The 20997-nt window shown below is 40.7% G+C and overlaps 1 protein-coding gene and 1 long non-coding RNA gene across 3 annotated transcripts; both read left to right on the forward strand.

Moving 5' to 3' along the window:
• Positions 1-3911: 3911 nt before the first annotated feature.
• Positions 3912-5547, forward strand: LOC109208738. Of its 2 annotated transcripts, XR_002065251.1 has the most exons (3): positions 3912-4746; positions 4842-5088; positions 5286-5547. It is a non-coding gene; the product is annotated as an uncharacterized LOC109208738 (long non-coding RNA). The 2 variants fall into 2 exon arrangements; XR_002065250.1 differs by having other exon boundaries at positions 3912-5088.
• Positions 5548-18811: 13264 nt separating this feature from the next.
• LOC109208741 lies at positions 18812-19632 on the forward strand. Its single transcript, XM_019371896.1, has 2 exons — positions 18812-19330; positions 19390-19632. Exons 1-2 carry the CDS (start codon positions 18812-18814, stop codon positions 19630-19632), a joined length of 762 nt encoding a protein of 253 aa, XP_019227441.1.
• The last annotated feature ends 1365 nt before the right edge of the window (positions 19633-20997 follow it).

Raw genomic sequence — 20997 nt, forward strand, 5'->3', positions numbered from 1 at the left:
CCAAACCCGCTTCTGCTGTACTAAGGCCGCTTCTGCGGCTCCGCTTCTGCGGTTCCCAAGTCGCAGAAGCGAAAATACCAGAAGGGAAAAACTTTAGCTGCTGCAACACTTCTCAAATTTTGCCGTTAACCACCCGAAATCATCCCGAGGCCCCCAGGGCCTCAACCAAAAGAACCAATAACACCTAATACCACATTCAAACTTGTACCAATCCTTAAACCACCTAAAACAATGTCGGAAACTCGAATTAAACAAGGATTTGAGCCTAAGAACTTCCAATTTTATCAAAATACACTTTCGATCAAAAACCTAACCAAAACACGTCCAAATGACCTGAAATTTTGCACACACATCTCAAATGACATGACGGAGCTACTGCAACTTCCGGAATTCCAATCTGACCCTCGGATCAAAAACTCACTATCGGACCGGAGACTTCAAAAATTCAAACTTCGGCATTTCAAGCCTAAATGAGCTACGGACTTCCAAAATACATTCCGAACATGCTCCCAACCCCGAAAATCACCTAACGGAGCTAACGGTTCCGACTACGGACCATTTCTCAACACTTATGCTCTCATTTAGGGACTAAGTGTCCCAAAACTCTCCGAAACTCAACACCGAACGTCCTGGCAAACCAAAATGGCAGAAATGAACTTAGGGGAAGCAGTTAACAGGGGATCGGGGCGTTAATTCTTATGACGACCGGCCGGCTCGTCACAAAACCTATATTTCATCATTTATCAATTTATCTCAGGCCAGGGAGGCAATATCAAATTTGGTAAATCTCAAGGCAAGCAATACAAGCATGCGCAAATCATTTCGAGGTCGTACGACCCGATCCAACATAATAATAAATGTGCACTACCAGAGGGTCAAATGGCACGAACCATAGATGAATCTATTACCCCGCTCGCGAATCATACATGCAGCACGGTCAAATATAATTAAAGAATTTCCCCGCTCGTGAATCACACATGCGACGCAGGTACACATAGAAACACACATTCAAACAGTCAATCAAGACTTCATCAGGGAAGCAATTGTTCAAGGAGGTGTCAATTTCTCTTTTACAAGTCAAGAAAACGAAGTTTAACTCTTTTTGGAAATCATTTACCCCTTCGATATGATTTAGCCAATTCAAACTGTCAATAAGGTTACAATTATTTCAAGTAAGGCATGTTTTTGGGTCCTAGACTACCCGGACTTAAGCATAATAGCAGCTACGCACGTACTCTCATCACTTCGTGCGTACGTAGCCCCCACAAATAGGAGCACATGACCAATTAATTCACCTATATTTTTTGAAAATAAAGTTTACCCATAACCTCACGAACTAAATTATAACATTTATTCTCAATTTCATGCCCAAATTCGTAGTATCAATAGAAAAAAATAACATCTTAGGTGTCCTACCAAACCCCACAATTTCCACTAATTTCCATTCTCAAGTCCGTATATATTCATGTATTTAACTCAAAACTAGTATGAACCACTTACCTCATGCTTTGTGATGAAAATGACACTCCCAAGTTGCTCCAAAAATTGTCTCCCATGAAGGATTTGAGATACAATGAGCCAAAACCCACTTTTTTTCAAAACACTTCACTGCCCAGCGACCTTCGCACCTGCGGTCACGCGACCGCTTCGACGGTCCTGCAGGTGCGGACCAAATACCGCTTTTGCGATCCAGGGCTACGAGCCACTTCCCGCTTCTGCGCCTTCTCTTCCGCAGGTGCGGTCCCGCTTCTTGGGCGAGATGACCGCATCTGCGATCCCAGCTCCCCCCACCAAAATCGCATATGCGACCATAGGGCCGCTTCTGCGGCTCCGCACCTGCGGCCCAAGCTTCCCAGGTGCGTTTACACCAGAATGCGGCTGCTAAATTCTTCTTCTAACTCCAAATTCGATCCGTTAATCACATGGAATCAAACTGAGGCCCCCGGGACCTCATCCAATCACACAAACCAGTCCCATAACATAACACGGACCTGCTCGAGGCCTCAAATCACATCAAACAACGCTAAAATCACAAATCACACTCCATTTCAAACTTGATGAACTTTAGAACTTCGAACTTCTTCATTCGATGCCGAAACCTATCAAGTCATATTTGACATTACGGACCTACTCCAACATCCGGAATCGTAATCCGACCCCGATATCAAAAATTTCACTTCCAGCAAACTTCTCAAAAAACCTTAAAATTTCTAGCTTTTGCCAAATAACTCCAAAATGACCTACGGACCTCCAAATCCACTTCCGATCGCGCTCCCAATACAAGAATTACCATACCGAGCTATTCTAGACTCAGAATCCCGAACGAACATCGATAACACTAAAATGCTTTTCAACCCAACTTATGAAATTCTTTCAAAATGCTAACTCACACAATAGGCATCGAAACGCTCCCGGGTCAACCAAAACTCGATCCGGACATACGCCCAAGTCCTAAATCACCATACAAATCTATTGGAACCTTTAAATCCTGATTCCGAGGTCGTTTACTAAATTCAATCTTAGTCAATTCTGCCAACTTAAAGCTTTCGAAATGAGAGTTTTCTTTCCAAATCTACCCCGAACTTCCCGAAATTCAATTTTGACCACACATACAAATCCTAATACCTTAAGTGAAGCTACATAGAGCCTAAAACTGCTGAACGACGCGCTAGGGCTCAAAACAGCCTATCGGGTCGTTATAGCTTCCTTTATGTTACCTCTATACTTTCAAAGTTTGCTACTAGCTTATGTTATTAACTTGTTTCGTATCAGTTATTTCTCCGCCTTCCATTATTTATCGTTATTAGGTTCTCCTATTGTTTATTATGTCCTAGTAGGATTCTTGACCTCGCCTCGTTACTACTCTACTGAGGTTAGGCTTGATACTTACTGGTACCATTCTGGTGTGCTCATACTATGCTTCTGCACATCTTTTGTGCAAATCCAAGAAAGTCTGCTCGTGCCGAACGTTAGAGGTTGATTGACTAGCTGCTTCTGGATACTTCAAGGTATACCTGTTCTACGACCGCAGGCCTCGGAGTCCCCTTTGTTTTAGAATTTCCACCGTTTATTTATTTTTACAAACAATATTGTAGTTCGAGAGTAGTAGTACTATCTTGTAGAGCTTGTGACTCCGTCCCACCAGGTTTTGGGGAAAGTGTTGGCAATTAGACTGTTGATTTTACTATTATAGTGTGAAGGTTATATGTAATGTTTTAGTAGTATTTCCACTATTTCTCTATGCATGTTAGGCTTACCTAGTCGTAGAGATTAGGTGCTATCACAACATCTTACGATGGGAAATTGGGGTCGTGACATCGTCCTATCTGCTTACACTTCACGAGAATTTGTAACCTACAAATATGTGTGTACCTGCTCTATGCATACTATTATCACTGATTCACCACAATTACCTATTACTGCTTTATACACTATCATCACATGTTTCCTATCCTCTCTGGTCAAAGAGGACACCTGCTGGCGAATAATTTTGACCCTCCCAATTTAAATTAAATTATTCACACTTGTTGGTCAACAGTAAATGTCGTGGAGTATTTTCAAAATTAACGATACCTATTTTCTCAACATATAAATAATCTAATAAGAAATAATAAGGATAATAATAGTTAATAATATTAATTATTTAACAAATAATAATCTAGTAATAAATATTTATAATTATATTACTTGTACCGCTTTAATTAATTAAAACTAGCATTCGTAATTTTATAAATAAGTATTAAAATTATTTTAGTCTTAAAATTTATAACTATATTACCTCTATTACTTTAATTTACCAAATAATTAGCTTTAATAATTTAATAGACCAGTACTATTATTTTAATTAATTAAAACTAACTAATTATAGTAAATAACAATACATTTATTAATTATATTTGATTACACTTTACTAGAATTAATTAAGTCTAAATAATTTAATTTTAAAAATGGTCTAAATCTTTAAATGGGCTACAATTGCAGTTGACTAGTTTAATTCAAATGGCCATGCTTTACATTAATTTTCAGCCGACTACCAAAGGGTTTGGCCGAAGACACCAGCCCAGTAAACCCCCATCCCTATCCTACTTGGCGATCCACGCCACTTACATTTGACCAATCACCACACGACACGTCAAACCTTCTAATTACTCATAGAGAAAACACAACTCGTCTGGATCGTTGATCCAAATCATCAACGATCCACAATTAATCCTAATTTCTCCTTATTTTAGTAAATCTCCAGTGTTTTATCTCAACTGTTGTATTCAAATGATCCAACGGTTCTAGTTTTATCCCATTAAAACCCTTTCTTTTCCTTTTATCCCTAAAAAGCCGGAGCCGTTGATCAAAGTGATCCAACAACTCCCATGCCATCTCTCATTTTAACTATCCGTTCCCCCAATATCGTATTCAATTCTTCAGAGACCAGCCGCCCCTCTTTCCCTTTCCTCTCTCTCTTTTCTCTCTTCTCCAGAGACCCATCAATCTCTGAGACCTTGCACGAATTCGTGCAAGGTCACTCAAAATTGAACCAAAATGCTAAGACCAAAATGTGCAAGCGAGAATATAATCATTTCCTCTCCTGGTAGTTCAAATCAACACATCCAAGCAGTAGATTCATGAGAATCTTAACTATATTATGATGATTCTTATTCCAGATGTCAAACACACTGGCCTCTAGACACGGGCTTTGACTGATGCTCCTTTGGTTCCAACGGCCGATTTCCTTCATCATTTCACGCCAAGGTAACTTCTTTCTGATCTTCCCCCTGTATTTTCCCATATTTTTTCTCTTTTGCTCCCATCAGTAACTTAATCGTCATCTTTCACTATCCTTTCAGATTCAAATGAACCCTAAGGCTCCAATGGCCGCTATAAATAGGAGCCTTTAATGTTGTCACTAGACACACTGAGAACAAGATAAACTAACCAAGGAGCTTAGTAATACTATCTTTTTAAATACTCTATGTTTTTCTCTAATTTTTTCTTTCTTTTTTCTACTCGAGTTCGACTACTGTGAGTTCATTGGGAGATCAAGCTCCTAAACGGCTAGTGATTGCCTCTACTTGGTTTGCTGCTCCAAAGAAGGTAAACCATAGACCCCTTCTCTAATTATTCTGTTATTCATGTTTTTTCATGCAGTTCTGCTTATGTGACATTTTATGTTGATTACTTGCTCATTTTTCTTCCTGATGTACCTCAGTAAACATGTGACTCTTGATTTGTTCCGTTGCTTATGTTGCTTCTTACAGATGCTTCTTGTTTGTTGTTATGTTTACCCGCAGGTTGTTGTTTACATCAATATCTCACAATGGTCATTGAGTTTTGTTCCTCAACACTTATTTCCATTAGGTATATGTCTTGACTAATTGTGTTGAATATTATTGTGAGCTTAATCTTGTTACCTTACTATGTTGATTTGAGTTGATTAATCTCTGTGATAGTAGCTGTGTTTAGCCTATGCTACTGCATTGTTGATTGGAGAGATGCTTACTACATTTTATTCTTTTTCTCACATTATCATGTTGATTAAAGCTAATTGAATGATGTTCCTAAAATCTTTCATGCCATCTTGTTTGACAAGCTGAAGTCTCCATCAACATGTTGTCTTGCTCAAATGGTCTTCATGCTTGTAGTATTATGCTCTTTTTTCAGTTAATTAAATGAAATCTACTGATGGCCATGACCACATCATCATATTGACTTGGTTCCAATTAATGGTATTGTTATGACACTATGCCATTTTTTTAGTATGTTTACTATGCTAGTATGAAATACGAGGGGGGTACATGATGAAATCATGCTAATATGATCGGCTTTAGAGACCATTAGGTGATCATGTTTGCCTGAATTGCAATCATAAGTGCTTTTCTTGTACATAAGTGCTTTTCTTGTTGTCTCGTGATTATTTGATGTCTATGAAGTTCTTCGCTGATGTCGTACCGTGGAATAAATGAAAACATGGAAATAAACATCCAAATCTCACATGCTTAACCCTATATATATACTTTCGTCACCTCGTATATACGTCATTTCCCCACATAATCCAAATTTCCTCATGCCAAGGTTAGACACAACACATACCTCACTCGACGAACAAAGCAATCAATCAACCACGGCCCGATTATCGATTAAACAGTTCAAAATAAGCTTTTGAACAACCCATTAATGAAAGAAGTTTAATTTATGATCATTTTTTAAAAAGTCAACAAAAGTTAGCCCCGAGCACGCTTGGTCAAAACCCGAGTTTCGGACCAAAACCCGATTACCCATTTATCCCTGAGCCCGGTTATGTGATTTATTTTAAAATCTAATATCAATTTGAGGTCTAAATCTCAGTTTCACAAAATCCGCAATTTCTACCCAAATCCCTAATTTCTACCAGGAAAATCCTAAATTTGGCATTGAAATCTCATGAAAAGTAATGAGGAATTGAAAGATAGTGGGTTAGAGTTGCTTACTAATGATTTTAGGAAGACAAAATTCTTTAAAAATCGCTTCTAGAGTGTTTAGGGTTGTGATATGGTGCAAAATGAGCTAAGTCTCGTTTTGTCCCTCTTTTACACAACTGCAGATGTCGCACTTGCGAACACTTGTTCGCAATTGTGAGCATTATAAATACGAGAAATATGTTGCAATTACAAACTGTGTCCCTAGCCTACTGTAGTCGTAAATGCGACAAAAACATCGAAAATGCGGCCTCCCATCCAACCACAAATGTGATCAAAGGTTTGTATTTGCGAACCTGTCTATAAGGTTCACATTTGCGACCAAGCAATCGCAAATGCGAATCATGGGATGTTCACAATTGCGAACATTTCTTTGCAATTGGAAGACTACCCTGCCCAGTCTCCCATTGCAATTGCGAGATCAACTTTTGAGAAAGCGGAGTTTGCATTTCAAACAGGTCTTTGTAATTGCGAGACCTGCAACCCAACACCAGAATTGAAACACACCAGCAGTCCTTACACTATCAAAACTCATCTGAAACGCGTCTGAAACTCACCCGAGCCCCTCGGGTTCCAAACAAAACATACACACAAGTGTAATAACATCATACAAACTCGCTCGCGTGATCAAAATGCCAAAATAACATCTTGAACTACAACTTGAACGTTAAAATGAATGAAATTTCAAAGGAATTCTCAAGAACATCTAGTATCACAACTAAGCGTCTGAATCCTATTAAACTAATTCCGATTTGCACCAAATTTTGCAGATAAGTTTCAAATAGAAAAACGGACCTATACCAAGTCTCAAAACCAAAATCCAAACCCCTTAACCATAAAGTCAACCTATGGTCAAACTTAAGAAATTTCCAAACTTTCAAATTGCTAACTTCCGGCAAAACAAGTCAAATCTACCTAGGGACCTCCGAATTCAATTCCATGCATATGATACGAGTTCAAAATTATAAAACGAACCTACCAGAATCGTCAAAATACCGATCCGGAGTTGTTTACACAAAATGTTGACCGTAGTCTACTCTAGCCTCTTTTTTAGTCAAAATTTTGATTTTCTTCAAAACTTCATATAGAAGCTTTTCAAAAAGTGACATGGACCACGCACGTAAACAAAGATACATCAAACAAAGTAATGAAGGTCCCGGAACACGAAAATAAAGGCTAGTACTCAAAACAACCTATCAAGTAGTTGCATTCTGCAACTCTAAAAGAAATGTTTGTCCTCGAACGGACATAGAAAAGTACCTGAATAGGCAAAAAGTTGTTGGTATCGTTTCCGCATATTGGACTCGGACTCCCACATAGTTACTTTGATCAGCTGACCTCTCCACTACACTCTCACAGACGGATAACTCTTAGACCTCAACTTCCAGACTTGCCGGGCTGAATATCCACTGACTCCTCATCATAAGTCAAATCATTTTCCAATTATACTAAGCTGAAATCTAATACATGGGACGGATCACCATGATACATCTGGGACATGGAAACATTGAACACTAGGTGAACTGCCGATAAGCTGGGTGGCATTGCAAGGCTGTAGGCCACCTCACCAACTCTCTCAAGGATCTCAAAAGAACCAATATACCTAGGGCTAAACTTTCTCTTCTTCCCAAATGTCATCACACGCTTCATGGATGAAATCCAAAGCAAAACCCTCTCTCCCACCATGAATTGTTACATCATGAGCCCTCCCATCAACATAACACTTCAACCTAGACTGGTTTGTACTAAGCCGATCTTAGATCAACTTGACTTTTTCCTAGGCATCCTAAACCAAGTCAGTGCCCAACAACCTAGCCTATTTGGGATCAAACCAACCAACTAGAGAATGACATTGCATCCCATATAAGGCCTCATAAGGAGCCATCTAAAACTAGATTGTTATTTGTTGTTGTAGGCGAACTCAGCTAGCGGTAGAACCCAATCTCATGAACCCCCGAAGTCCATAACACATTAATGTACCATATCCTCCAAGATTTGAATGGTGCGTTCGGACTGCTTGTCCATCTGTGGGTGAAATGTTGTACTCAACACAACCCTTGTGCCTAACTCATAATGTACGGCTCTCTAGAAATTTGATGTGAACTATGTGCCTCGGTCGGGGATAATAGACACCGGGCACAATGTGGAGACGAAAAAATCTCACGGATATAGATCTAGGGCACATGCGTTGAAGAATAGGTAGCCGCCACCTGAATGAAATGTGTTAACTTGGTCAACCTATCCACAATGACCCACACTGGGTAAAATTTCTTTATGGTCCATGGGAGCCCAACAACGAAATCCATGGTAATACGCTCCCACTTCCACTTGGGAATATCAAGTCTCTAACGCAAAGCACCAAGCCTCTAATGCTCGTACATCACATGCTGAAAGATCAAACACCGAGCCACATTCGCAACTATATATTTCTTCATTCTTCTCAACCAATGATGCTGCCTCAAATCCTGATATATCTTGGTGGCACCCTGATGAATGGAATACCGTGAACTGTGGGCCTCCTAAAGAATCAACTCACGAAGCCCATTCATATCTGGCACACAAATCTGACCCTGCATCTGCAACACCCCATCATCTCCAATAGAAACCTACTTGGCATCACCGTGCTGCACCGTGTCCTTACTGACAAGAAAATGGGGGTCGTCATACAAACGCTCTCCGATGCGCTCATACAAAAAAGAACGAGAGACCGTGCAAGCAAGAACCTGACTAGGCTTCGAAACATCTACCCTCACGAATTGATTGGCCAAGGCCTGCACATTATATGCTAGCGGTCTCTCATCAACTGGAATATATGCAAGGCTACCCATACTCACAGCCTTTCTACTCAAGACATCGGCCACCATATTGGCCTTCTTAGGATGATACAAAATGGTAATATTATAGTCTTTTAACAATTCTAACTACCTCAGCTGCTTCAAGTTGATATCCTTTTGCTTATACAAATACTGTAGACTCTGATGATCTGTGCATACCTCACATGACACGACGTAATGCCTCCAAATCTTCAGTGCATAAATAGTGGCTATCAACTCTAAGTCATGAACATGGTAATTCTTCTCATGAACCTTCAATTACCAAGATACGTATGTTATCACCTTCCATCCTATATAAATATTGCACCAAGCCCAATACACGACGCATCATAATACATAGTGTAGGATCCTGAACCTGTGGGCAACACCAACATTGGGGCTGCAGTCAAAGAAGTATTGAGCTTTTGAAAGCTCAACTTACACTCATCGAACCACCTGAATGGGGAACCCTTTTAGGTCAATCTAGTCAATGGTATTGCTATGGATGAAAACCCCTCTACGAACTGTCGATAATAACCCGCCACACCTAGGAATCTCCGAATCTCTGTAGCTCAAGTAGGCCTAGTTCAGTTTTGAACTGCCTCAATCTTCTTAGGATCCACTTTAATGCCCTCGGTAGTTACAACATGCTCCAAAAAGGCAACTGAGTCCAACCAAAACTCAGACTTTGAAAACTTGGCATATAACTGACTATCTCTCAGATTCTAAAGTACAACTGTAAGATATTACTCATGCTTCTCTCGACAGCGGGGGTAGATCAAGATATCATTAATGAAGGCGATCACAAAAGAATCCATATAGGGCTTAAATACCCAGTTCGTCAAGTCAATAAATGTTGTTAGGGAATTTTTCAAGCCAAATGACAACACTAGGAACTCATAATGCCCATACCAAGTCTAGAAAGATGTCTTAGGGACATTCGATGCCCTAATCTTTAACTGATAATAGCCAGATCTCAAATCAATCTTCAAAAACACTTTGGCACCCTAAAGCTGATCAAATAAGTCATCAATCCTCAGCAACAAATACTTGTTCTTGATGGTGACTTTGTTCAACTGTCGATAATCTATACACATCCTCATCAAACCATCCTTCTTCTTCGTGAAAAACACTGGCGCACCCCAGGGCGAGACACTGGGTGTAATGAATCCCTTATCAAATAAATCTTGCAACTGCTCTTTCAGTTCCTTCAACTCAAGCGGGGCCATACAGTATGGTAAAATAGAAATGGGCTTAGTGCCAGAGCAAAGTCAATACAAAAGTCAGTATCTCTGTCGGGTGGCATCCCCGACAGATATGTATGAAAAATCTCTGGGAGCTCGCTCACAACTGGTGATGACTCCATGGAAGGAACCTCCGCACTAGAATGACGAATATAGGCCAAGTATGTTAGACATCCCTTCTCGATCATACGCCGAGCCTTCACATAGAAAATAACCCTGCTGGTGGAATGGCCAGGAGTCCTCTTGCACTCTAATCGGGGCAACCCCGGCATGGCTAAGGTCCCTGTCTTAGCATGACACTCCAATATAGCATGAAAAGGTGACAGTCAGTCCATGCCCAAAATAACGTCAAAGTCCACCATATCAAGAAGTAGGAGATCTACACTCGTCTCTAGACTCCCAATAATAGAATCTTCTACAGGTGTGAACACATATACAAGAGCACTCAAAGAATCACGAGGCACAACTAAATATGTAGCAAATAAGGATGACACATAGGAATAAGTAGAGCCCGGATCAAATAGACTTGAGGCATCTCTATGGTAAACTAGAACAATACATGTGATGACGGTGTTAGATGACTCAGCCTTAGTTCTAGCTGGGAATGCATAAAAATGGGGTTGGGCCCCACCAATCTAACCTGCGCCTCTCGAACGGCCTCTAACTGGATGGCATCCACCTCTAATGGCCTGACCTCCACCTCTGGTAGTCTGACCCCCGCCTCTAGGTGGATTAGTTGGCGGTAAAGCAACCGGTGCCGGAAACATGGCGTGAGAACTCTGTTGTGGCATGTAGCCCTGTGACCTTGGGCAAAATCTAGAAAGGTGCCTCGGGTATCCACAAGTATAATAAGCCCTCAGCTGTTGTGACTACTGACCCTGAAACTGGCTCTAATGACCTTTATAACCACCCTGATAACTCTGCATCAGAGGTGCCCTAACAGGAGCTGTTGGTGAATTGTAGGCTAGCTGCTCAGGATGAGATACATAAGGACCATGACTACCCAAAGCACCATGGTATGCCTGAGGCGCTGACTGAAGCGGCCTGGGAGGATATCCCTTACAAAATGAACCCCTGCTTCTAGAGGTGGCACCACTGAAACTACCAGCTTGACGTAGCCTCTTATCCAGATATCGGCCCCCTCTCTTGACCGCTAACCATATCGATCTGTCTAGCAATATCTACGACCATCTAAAAAGAAATATCATCTCCGATCTCCTTGGCCAACTGTAGCCTAATACTGAAAGTGAGCCCATCAATAAATCTACTCACTCTCTCCCTCTCAGTAGGGAGTAAGATAACTCATGGGGAGCTAGGTCCATAAATACAGTCTTATACTGGGTAATAGTCATGCTACACTGCTGAAGGCGCTCAAATAGCCTGCGATACTCCTCTCTTAGAGTGAACGAAATTAACTTCTCTAAAAATAGCTGTGAAAACTGATCCCAGTTAAGTGAAAGTGAACCAGTTGGTCTGGGCAACACATAATCCCTCCACCATCTCTTGGCATAACCGATAATATGGAACACTACAAAGTCGACCCCATTGGTCTCAGCAATACCCCTGTTGCGCCAACACCCCATGGGAACGGTCCAAGTAATCATATGTGTCCTCAGAAGATGCACCACTAATATGAATAGGGAGAGCTTCGTGAACTTGTCTAATCTCTTCAATCCCTCGGTAGACATCGGGGGCCTCTCCCCAGATTGTGCAGCAACAACAGGCTGTACTACCCCAATTGGTTGTACTACTGGAGTCTGATATATGGGAGTTATCTGCTCCGGAGTGTGAGTAGCGAGAGTCTGTGCTCCTCCCCCATCCTGAGGGACTGCTGGTGCCACCGTAAATGTACTGATTTAGGTCACACTCTCCATAAGGCCAACCAAGCGGACTAGAGCGTCCTAAAGCACTAGAGTGGCTATAAATCCCTCTAGGACCTGAGCTGGTCCAACTAGTACGGTCGGAGCTGGGATCTGCTCTTTATGCTCAATCTGGGACTCAACTATGGGTGTTTTTGCTGGATCTCCAGGCTGAGCATTGGCCCTACCTCGGCCTCTGGCTCGACTTCGGCCTCAGTCTCTACCCCTGTTTATGGCTGCAATAGGGGGATCCAGCTCATGCTCGCCTGTGTTCTCACCATCTACGAGAGAACAAGGATAGAATGATTCAAACATCAATGATAGAACAAAATTGCACGATAGGGAAAAGAAAGAAATAAATTTTCGTAAAACTCCATAGCCTCTAAAAGATAAGTACAGACGTCTCCGTACCGATCCTCCAGACTTTACTAAGCTTGCTCATGACTCGTGAGACCTAAGCAACCTTGTGCATTGATACCAACTTGTCATGACCCAAAATTTCCACCCTCAGATCGTGATGCAGCCTAATATATCACTTTCTAGGCAAGCCAACATTAGCTATATTTATTAACCATTTTAACAATCCAAATCAAATGATAACAATAAAACCGAGTAGTCTAAAATAAAATGATAAACCAATAAATGATGTAATCCAAATACAAACCCAGAAACTGATGTCACGAATACATGAGCATCTACAATGCTACAAACAAGGTCTGAAATAAATACAATTGTTCCAAAAGGAATAAATAGTAAAAGCGGGAAATGGAAGGGGACTTCAGGGTCTGCGGACCCTAGGAGATCTACCTCGAGTCTCCGTATGAAATGATCCGAGCTGACACACCTCACGCACCCTTGGGACCGATACTAGTATCTGCACAAGAAGTGCACAAGTATAGTATGAGTATAACCGTACCCAGTGTACTCCATAAGTGTGGAGTCTAACCTCGACGAGGTAGTGACAAGGCTATGATAAGACATCTACGTAAATAAACATGTAGAAGTGTATATAAGGCATTAATAATAACAATGGATGAAAAGTGCTAACTGGGAGGAGACATGCGAAAAAATGGAAGATAAAATAAATACGGCAAGTCTAAAATCACGAAATAACCAAGTATATCACCAAAATCGAAATTCAGTCAAATCAATGATATGAAAATGGCACGGCATCACCCTTCATGCTATTACTCTCTTCCTTACTATGTAATAATGATAATATGAATGAAATTGCACAGCATCACCCTTCTTGCTTTTACTTTCTTCTTCACCATGTAACAATGATAATATGAATGAAATGACACGGTATCAACCTTCGTGCTTTTACTCTCTTCCTCGCCATGTAATAATAATAATAATATGAACTCGAATAACAAACAATTCGGAGAACAATTTAACTTCAAATATGGTGCCAAGATATCAAACATCAACTTCCAAAAAAATATTGAACAACTTTGAAATAGGCAATAAGTACGAAACGAATAATCAAAGAAGTAGTAATCTAACATAAGAATGGATATCATAATTAACAGAACAATATAATACAAAGAAATGATTTCCATCCGCATGCTTTAACCCAATGGCAATGCATAGGTACTCGTCACCTCACATATACATTGTCCCCACACATAAAACACACGGCAAATAGACCAACAAGTCCTCATCCCTCAAGTCAAGGTTGACCACGACACTTACCTTACTCTGCAATCAAATCAAGGCTCAACCGCGACTTTCCCTCTAGAATTAGCCTCCAAACAAATCAAATCTAACCAAATAAAGTTCAAATAATTCAAAATAAGCTTTAGAGACTACCCATGAGTGAAAAAGATTCAATCTTTAATGTTTTTGAAAAAAGTCAACCCGGGCACGCTTGGTCAAAACCCGGGATTGGACCAAAAAGCCAATTACCCATTCAACCCCGAGCCCGATTATGTAATTAGTTTTGAAATCCGACCTCAATCTGAAGTCTAAATCTCATTTTATCAAAATACCTAATATCTACCTAAATCCCTAATTTCTACCATGAAAAAGCATAGAATAAATGTTAAAATCAATAGTTGTTTATGAAAATGTAAGAAAACAAGTTAAAATCTACTAACCTATGAAGCTAGGATGAAAAGCCTTTTCAAAATCGCCTCTAGGCCGAGCTCAAACTTGAGAATGGTGAAAAAAACTCAATTCCCAACTTTGGGATATTTTAATCACTAGGCGTCAGGCCTTCTTCTCGTTCGCGATGTGCCTGGCGCGATCACGAAGAATAGCAGCCAGAGTGGCCTTCGCATTCGCGAGAAACGCTACACATTTGCGGTGGCCTGTCCCCCCATGGCCTTAACGTTCGCGCGCCTGGGCTTGAGTTCGCATACAGAAACTGACCATGTCCCCCAGAATCCCATAAACCTTCACGTTCGCGAAGGGTAAACACCCCAATGCTTCGCGTTCGCGACCATGCCATCGCGTTCGCGATGAAAAAATCTAACCTAGACCCAAGTTCCCCTTCGCGATCGCAAGAGTACCTTCATGATCGCGAAGCACAAAGTCTCAGACACCAACAACAGCAAAAACCAGCAGAACTTGAGTCTAAGAATGATCCGTCGCCTATCCAAAACACACCCTAGCCCCTCGGGCCCCAAACCAAACATGCACACAAGTGTAATAACATCATACAAACTCGCTCGCACGATTAGTACACCAAAATAACACCTAAAACTACAAATCGAACATAAAAAAGCATGAAAATTTTAAAGAATCTTAAGAACTTCCAACTTCACAACCGAGCGTCCGTATCCTATCAAATCAACCTCGTTTAGCACCAAATTTTGCAGACAAGTCTTAAATGGTAAAATGAACCTATACCATGTTACAAAACCAAAATCCGAGCCCGATAGCAATAAAGTCAACCGACGCTCAAACTTCAAAATTCGTTAAACCTTCAAATTACTAGTTTTCAACAAATCACGTTAAATCAAGTTAGGAACTTCTGAATTCAATTCCAGGCATACGTGCAAGTCCAAAATTACAATACAGACCCAACTAGGATCGTCAAGATACTGATCCAGGTCTGTTTACACAAAATATTAATTGTAGTCAACTCAAATTATTTATAGCTAAAATTCATGTTTCCTTAAATTTTTTACATAAAAACATTTCGAAAAAGATATGGACTGCACACGTAAATCAAGAATCTCTAAATAGAGCTAATCAAGGTCTCAGAGCACTAAAATAAGTGCTAGAATTTAAAATGACCTATCGGATCATCACATATTTAGTCGAGATAGAGTGCATCACATCTTAAACTCTACTTGTGCATATTGATACTTGTTTTTTCTGTGGTTAGTTTGTTATGCTAATTTTGTGCACTCTCTCTTTGTTGCTATGCGTATGAACTACAACATTAGTAAAGTGATTACCTATTTTACCAAACTCTCGCTATTACTTCGTTCAGGTCGATCAATGTGCTTAATGAATATATTGGGTCAGTTGTAATCATACTAATCTATATATTTTTGTGCAAATTCTGAGCCCGGTATGAGCGGTACTCCGGAGATGTCTATGACTATTTGAGTGAGCGATTTGGATAAAATCGTTGAGTTGTGAAGTCATCTTGTATCCTTATTACTATTTCTTATTCCAGACAATGGTGCACTTATTCAGATTCATGTGTAATTCGATTGTACGAGCTCATGACTTGTACTACCTGTCATTGGAGATCGTATTTGGATATTTCACACATGTATTATCTGGTATAGACTTATGTTATAATGTTATTCATGATTAAACTTGTTTACGTCTCTATGGTATCCAGATTTGTTGGTTATGCTTTTTGGTTCGCCTAGTGGTTTGGGGTTAGGTGTCATCACGACCTTGGTGCAAATTTGGATCATGACAACAAAATTGCATTTCAAAAATCTAAACGAATAAATTTTATAAAAATATACTATACAAAACATGTAGATAATTTTAAGGTGACTTATTAATTAATGTTTAACTTTAAGCCACTTAAAACATAGCGCCAGTTCTTACTCCGTTGAGTCGATCTCCACGGTTAAATTCTTTGGGTTCGATAACCTCTTGATTAGCCGGGCTGGCTAAATACCATTGCCATTGCTATCAATTAGACATAAAACAGAAAGAACTTCCTCTATCCTGGAATTCTCTCTTAGTTTAAAATGACTTAGTCAAGTTAACGTCTGATATATATATTCCCTCCATTCCAGTTTATCTCAATCTTTATGCTTCTCAAAAGTCAATTTAATGAAATATTAAAGCAAAATTGGGTTAGATTAATGTATACGATTAAAATCGAGCCCATTGAACATCTTAGTTTCCCCATAAGACAAATGGAGCATGAATATGATCGTAAGGAATCAGAATCTGGGCAAGGTTCCTTTCGTATCGAAGTTCGAGCAAGACACCTACCCTCGGAGGCATCGGAACCACGTCCTCCGAGTCTGGCTCGAACCTCGAGACTTCGCAGAAAATTATCGAACGACTGCACACGACTAACAAAGGGCCGTGATATCCGTTCCCAACCGAATATCACCGCATGGATCTCAACCTTTATCGGCATAAAATCAATGATTAGCGAAATGGGGGATTCTTACCCTCCTTAGAATTGTACTTAGGATAAAATTCCCCTACTATATAAAGGGGAAAAGTCATTATTTATATGACACATTGTAACACACATATCATGGAAATATACTATTTTTTTCTCTATTGTTTAAAGTTCTTACTTTTGTTCATCAGTTCTTCATTAGTGTGAACTCGGGATTGAAGGCAGGTACTTTCTTAAGCCTTTACTGAGTAATTCAAGGGAAATTAATGCCCTTAGATAGGACTTCATCTATGAATAGAAGAGATTCAGTATCAGTCTCATTATTTGTTTAGCAATTTATTACGTCTTTTATTTGTTTAATCTAACGCCAAAATCATTTGTATTGAATTAATCCGCATATCCTTAAAACCACATATAAATTCAATTGTTATCCATTTTTTGGGTAAGCAGTTTTGCGCCCACCGTAGGCCTAAGGTTAATAGTGGCTATTTGATTTCCATAACGCACTCTGCTTTACTCTTGTTCTTTGAAACTTTAATTTCAAGTAAAATTAAGAATGTTAAACTCTCAATCCGCTCACTTGAACGTCGATGTTGAGTCTGGCCACCATGGTGAGAACAACAATATAGTGCCCGACAATGAGGTTTCCCATGGTGACCCCAACGGAGTCCCAGTCGCAGACCCAATCAGATGCCAACTCCCATGTGGCCATTGACTCTAACATGCCTAGCGACCGAGAAAATAACATTCATGGAGGAGCCAGATCGGTAGCTAGAGGTGCACACGATAGTGAAGGCGATGGGTTTAATTTGCGGGTGATCTTCGAAATGTTACAAGCTCAACAGGTAGCAATAACCTAGTTACAGAACCAAAGCAATGCTCCCAGCAGAGCTGAGCCCAAACCATCCAGGGAGAACACCCAAAGGAATGAATGAACCTCGGAAAGGCCGGGTGAAGCTGAAGTCGGGGCTAGCCTCAAAATAATAAAGATGCTAGAAGAATTGACAAAGCGGCTAGAATCGGAGGAAAAAAAGATTGAAGCCAACAATAAAAAAGAGGAGACTTATAACTCCTGGGTTGATCAAATCCTTGGATCACCACTGATATTGAAGGGCCTGGATTCCAAGAAATTCGTTTAATAACCTTTCCCTCCGAGTGCAGCTCTTAAACCAATCCCAATGAAGCTCCGTATGTCTGAAACTCTGAAATACAATGGAACAACTTATCCAAATAAACATGTGACCTCCTACACTTGTGCCATCAAGGGGAATGACTTAGAAGATGACGAAATCGAATCCGTTCTGCTAAAAAAGTCCGGAGAAACCTTGTCGAAAGGAGCTATGATATGGTATCAAAACTTACCCCTTAATTTTATTGATTTGTTCGCTATGCCTGCAGATGCTTGTGTAAAGGCGCACGCCGGGGCCATCAAGGTCAAGACCAGGAAGTCTGACATTTTCAAATTAGAGCAAACAAAAAACGAGATGCTCAGGGAATTCGTGTCGAGATTTCAAATGGAACGGATGGATTTGCCTCCGGTCGCGGATGATTGGGCCGTTCAGGCATTCACCCAAGGACTTAACCCCCAAAGCTCATTGGCTTCATAGTAGTTGAAACAAAATTAGATAGACTGCCGGACGGTAAATTGGGCCGACGTCAATAACAGGTACCAATCAAAAATTAGAGTCAAACATGATCAGCTCGGGTCCCTTACGGATCCGTGTATCCCGTCAGAACTAGTGACAGATCTAAAAGAGTCGTTGATCAGGAACCAAGACCGAACAGATACCGGTATCAACCATATAGCAGAGATCGGAGGGGTAATGGGTCCGAGCGTAACCCTCTGAGCAATGAAAAAAGGAGCGATCGGGGCCACAATAGTCGGGGATTCATGAGTAAAAATGGCTTTAACGGGCCACTCAGGGCCAGGGAGGCACCGAGATTATCGGAATACAACTTCAGTGCCGATGTTGCCGACATCGTATCCGCCATCGAACGTATCAAAAATACCAAATGGCCTCGACCATTGCAGTCCGATCGTGCCCAAAAAGATCACAACCTGATGTGTAAGTATCATGGCACTCATGGCCACAGGACCAAAGATTGCCGACAACTAAGAGAAGAAGTAGCTCGGTTATTCAATAACGGACACCTCCGAGAATTTCTGAGTGATCAAGCCAAAAATCATTTCGGGAATAGGGACTCCAACAAGCAGACTGAGCAAGAGGAGCCTCAACACGTCATTGACATGATTATTGGAGGAGTCGACGTACCCCAGGGGCCAATGATGAAGCGCACTAAAGTGTCCATTATGAGGAAAAACCGGACTCGAGATTATATACCAGAGGGGATCGTATCTTTCAACGATGAAGACGCTGAAGGCATTATGCAACCACATAATGACGCACTGGTAATATCTATACTTATAATTAAATCTCGAGTTAAGCATGTGTTACTTGATCCTGGTAGCTCGGCCAATATCAACAGATTGAGGGTCGTGGAACATCTGGGTCTACAAGAACAAATAGTGCATACGGTCCAGGTTTAAAAATATTCAACATGGCATGCCAGACTACTAAAGAGGAGATAACCCTGCCGGTGAACACCGCCAGGACCATTCAGGAATCGAAGTTCTATGTGATGGAAGGGGATATGAGATATAATGCTCTATTCGGAAGGCCGTGGATTCACAACATAAGGACAATGCCCTGATTACTACGCCGGACATTGAATTTCCCACACCGGGGGAGATCAAGACATTCTACGGAGAACAAGTGGCCGCAAAAGAAATATTCGCAGTCGATAAAGTAATCCTGATCTCCGCGCTCTTAACATCAAACAACCCAGAGTCGGTTAGGAAGGAAGAAACTAAATATCAATCACCGACACCGGTCCCGATCGAACCAGAGAAGCAAGAGGCACACAAAGATGATGATTACGGAGTTCCTAGGTTGTTCATTGACCGCTTCCAACTCCGCACTACTAATAAGTAGCAAGAGAGGGTCGCAATAGCTTTTACCCAATTTTGGGTCGGGATCGAATCCACAGAGAGCTAGAATTGGAGTCGAGTATCTATTTATGTTGGAATTGATCCAAATATCACTTCTATTAATTTTTGGTTTTTCTTTATATTCTACTATGATCAAACTACAAATTATAGTTGCAACTAAATTAAACTAAGAGTAAATTGCTACAAGTTGTATCTAATGGTTTAAAAGGCACTAGGGTAGTGACTCTCACCTAGGTGGCCAATTGACGGGTACTTGCATCCAAGGCACGATTGACATGATTGGGGAATATGTTATAACCGTTGCTCGATACTACCCACTCTACACCTCTCGGTAGAAAGAGTGAGTTTGCCTAATTGACTTTCTCAAGACCAATTGGGTATGCATATTTGTCCAAGCAACTAGGGTTCAAGTCGGGTATTACTCTCTCGAGGTTTAACCCTTTAATTGGGACTATCAAATCTCTTGAGTCCATACCAATTCCTTGTTGAGTCAATTTTGGAGACTTAGGCTCTCTTTCTCAAGAAGAGCCCAAGTCCACTTAGCACAAACTAGTGTTTGCAACCACTAATTCATAAATTAAACCATAAAATTGACCCAAATAACAAACACCCATAGTCAATCTAACCTTAAATCACAACACCCATCAATTACCCACACTAGGGTTGAGCCACAACCCTAGCTAATGGGTCTAGCTACTCATGCTTGAAGAGAAAATCAGAGAAATAGATGAAAAAAAGACATATTAATTAATTACTAAAGTAGATACAAAGATTCAATGATTAAAACTACGTAAAAGTGCCCAAAATGGCTAAGAAAAGTCTTCTCACGAGCGCAGCTTACGTAATACAATGTCTGATGCCCTAAAAATGGAAAAAGAATCTATTTATACAAAGCTTAAAAATCTGGACAAAAATTCCCCTACGGGGTTAGTGCGGACCGCACAAAATGGACCGCGATCCGCACTGGGCTTTCGCCTTCAAAATTGATCTCTCTGAACTTGGGCTCCAAGGACCGCACAGAATGGACCGCGGCCGCGGAGGCTTCTAGCGCGGTCCGCACAAAGTTG

The sequence above is a fragment of the Nicotiana attenuata genome, unplaced genomic scaffold (genome assembly GCF_001879085.1).
Source record: "Nicotiana attenuata strain UT unplaced genomic scaffold, NIATTr2, whole genome shotgun sequence".
NCBI classification, from domain to species: domain Eukaryota; kingdom Viridiplantae; phylum Streptophyta; class Magnoliopsida; order Solanales; family Solanaceae; genus Nicotiana; species Nicotiana attenuata.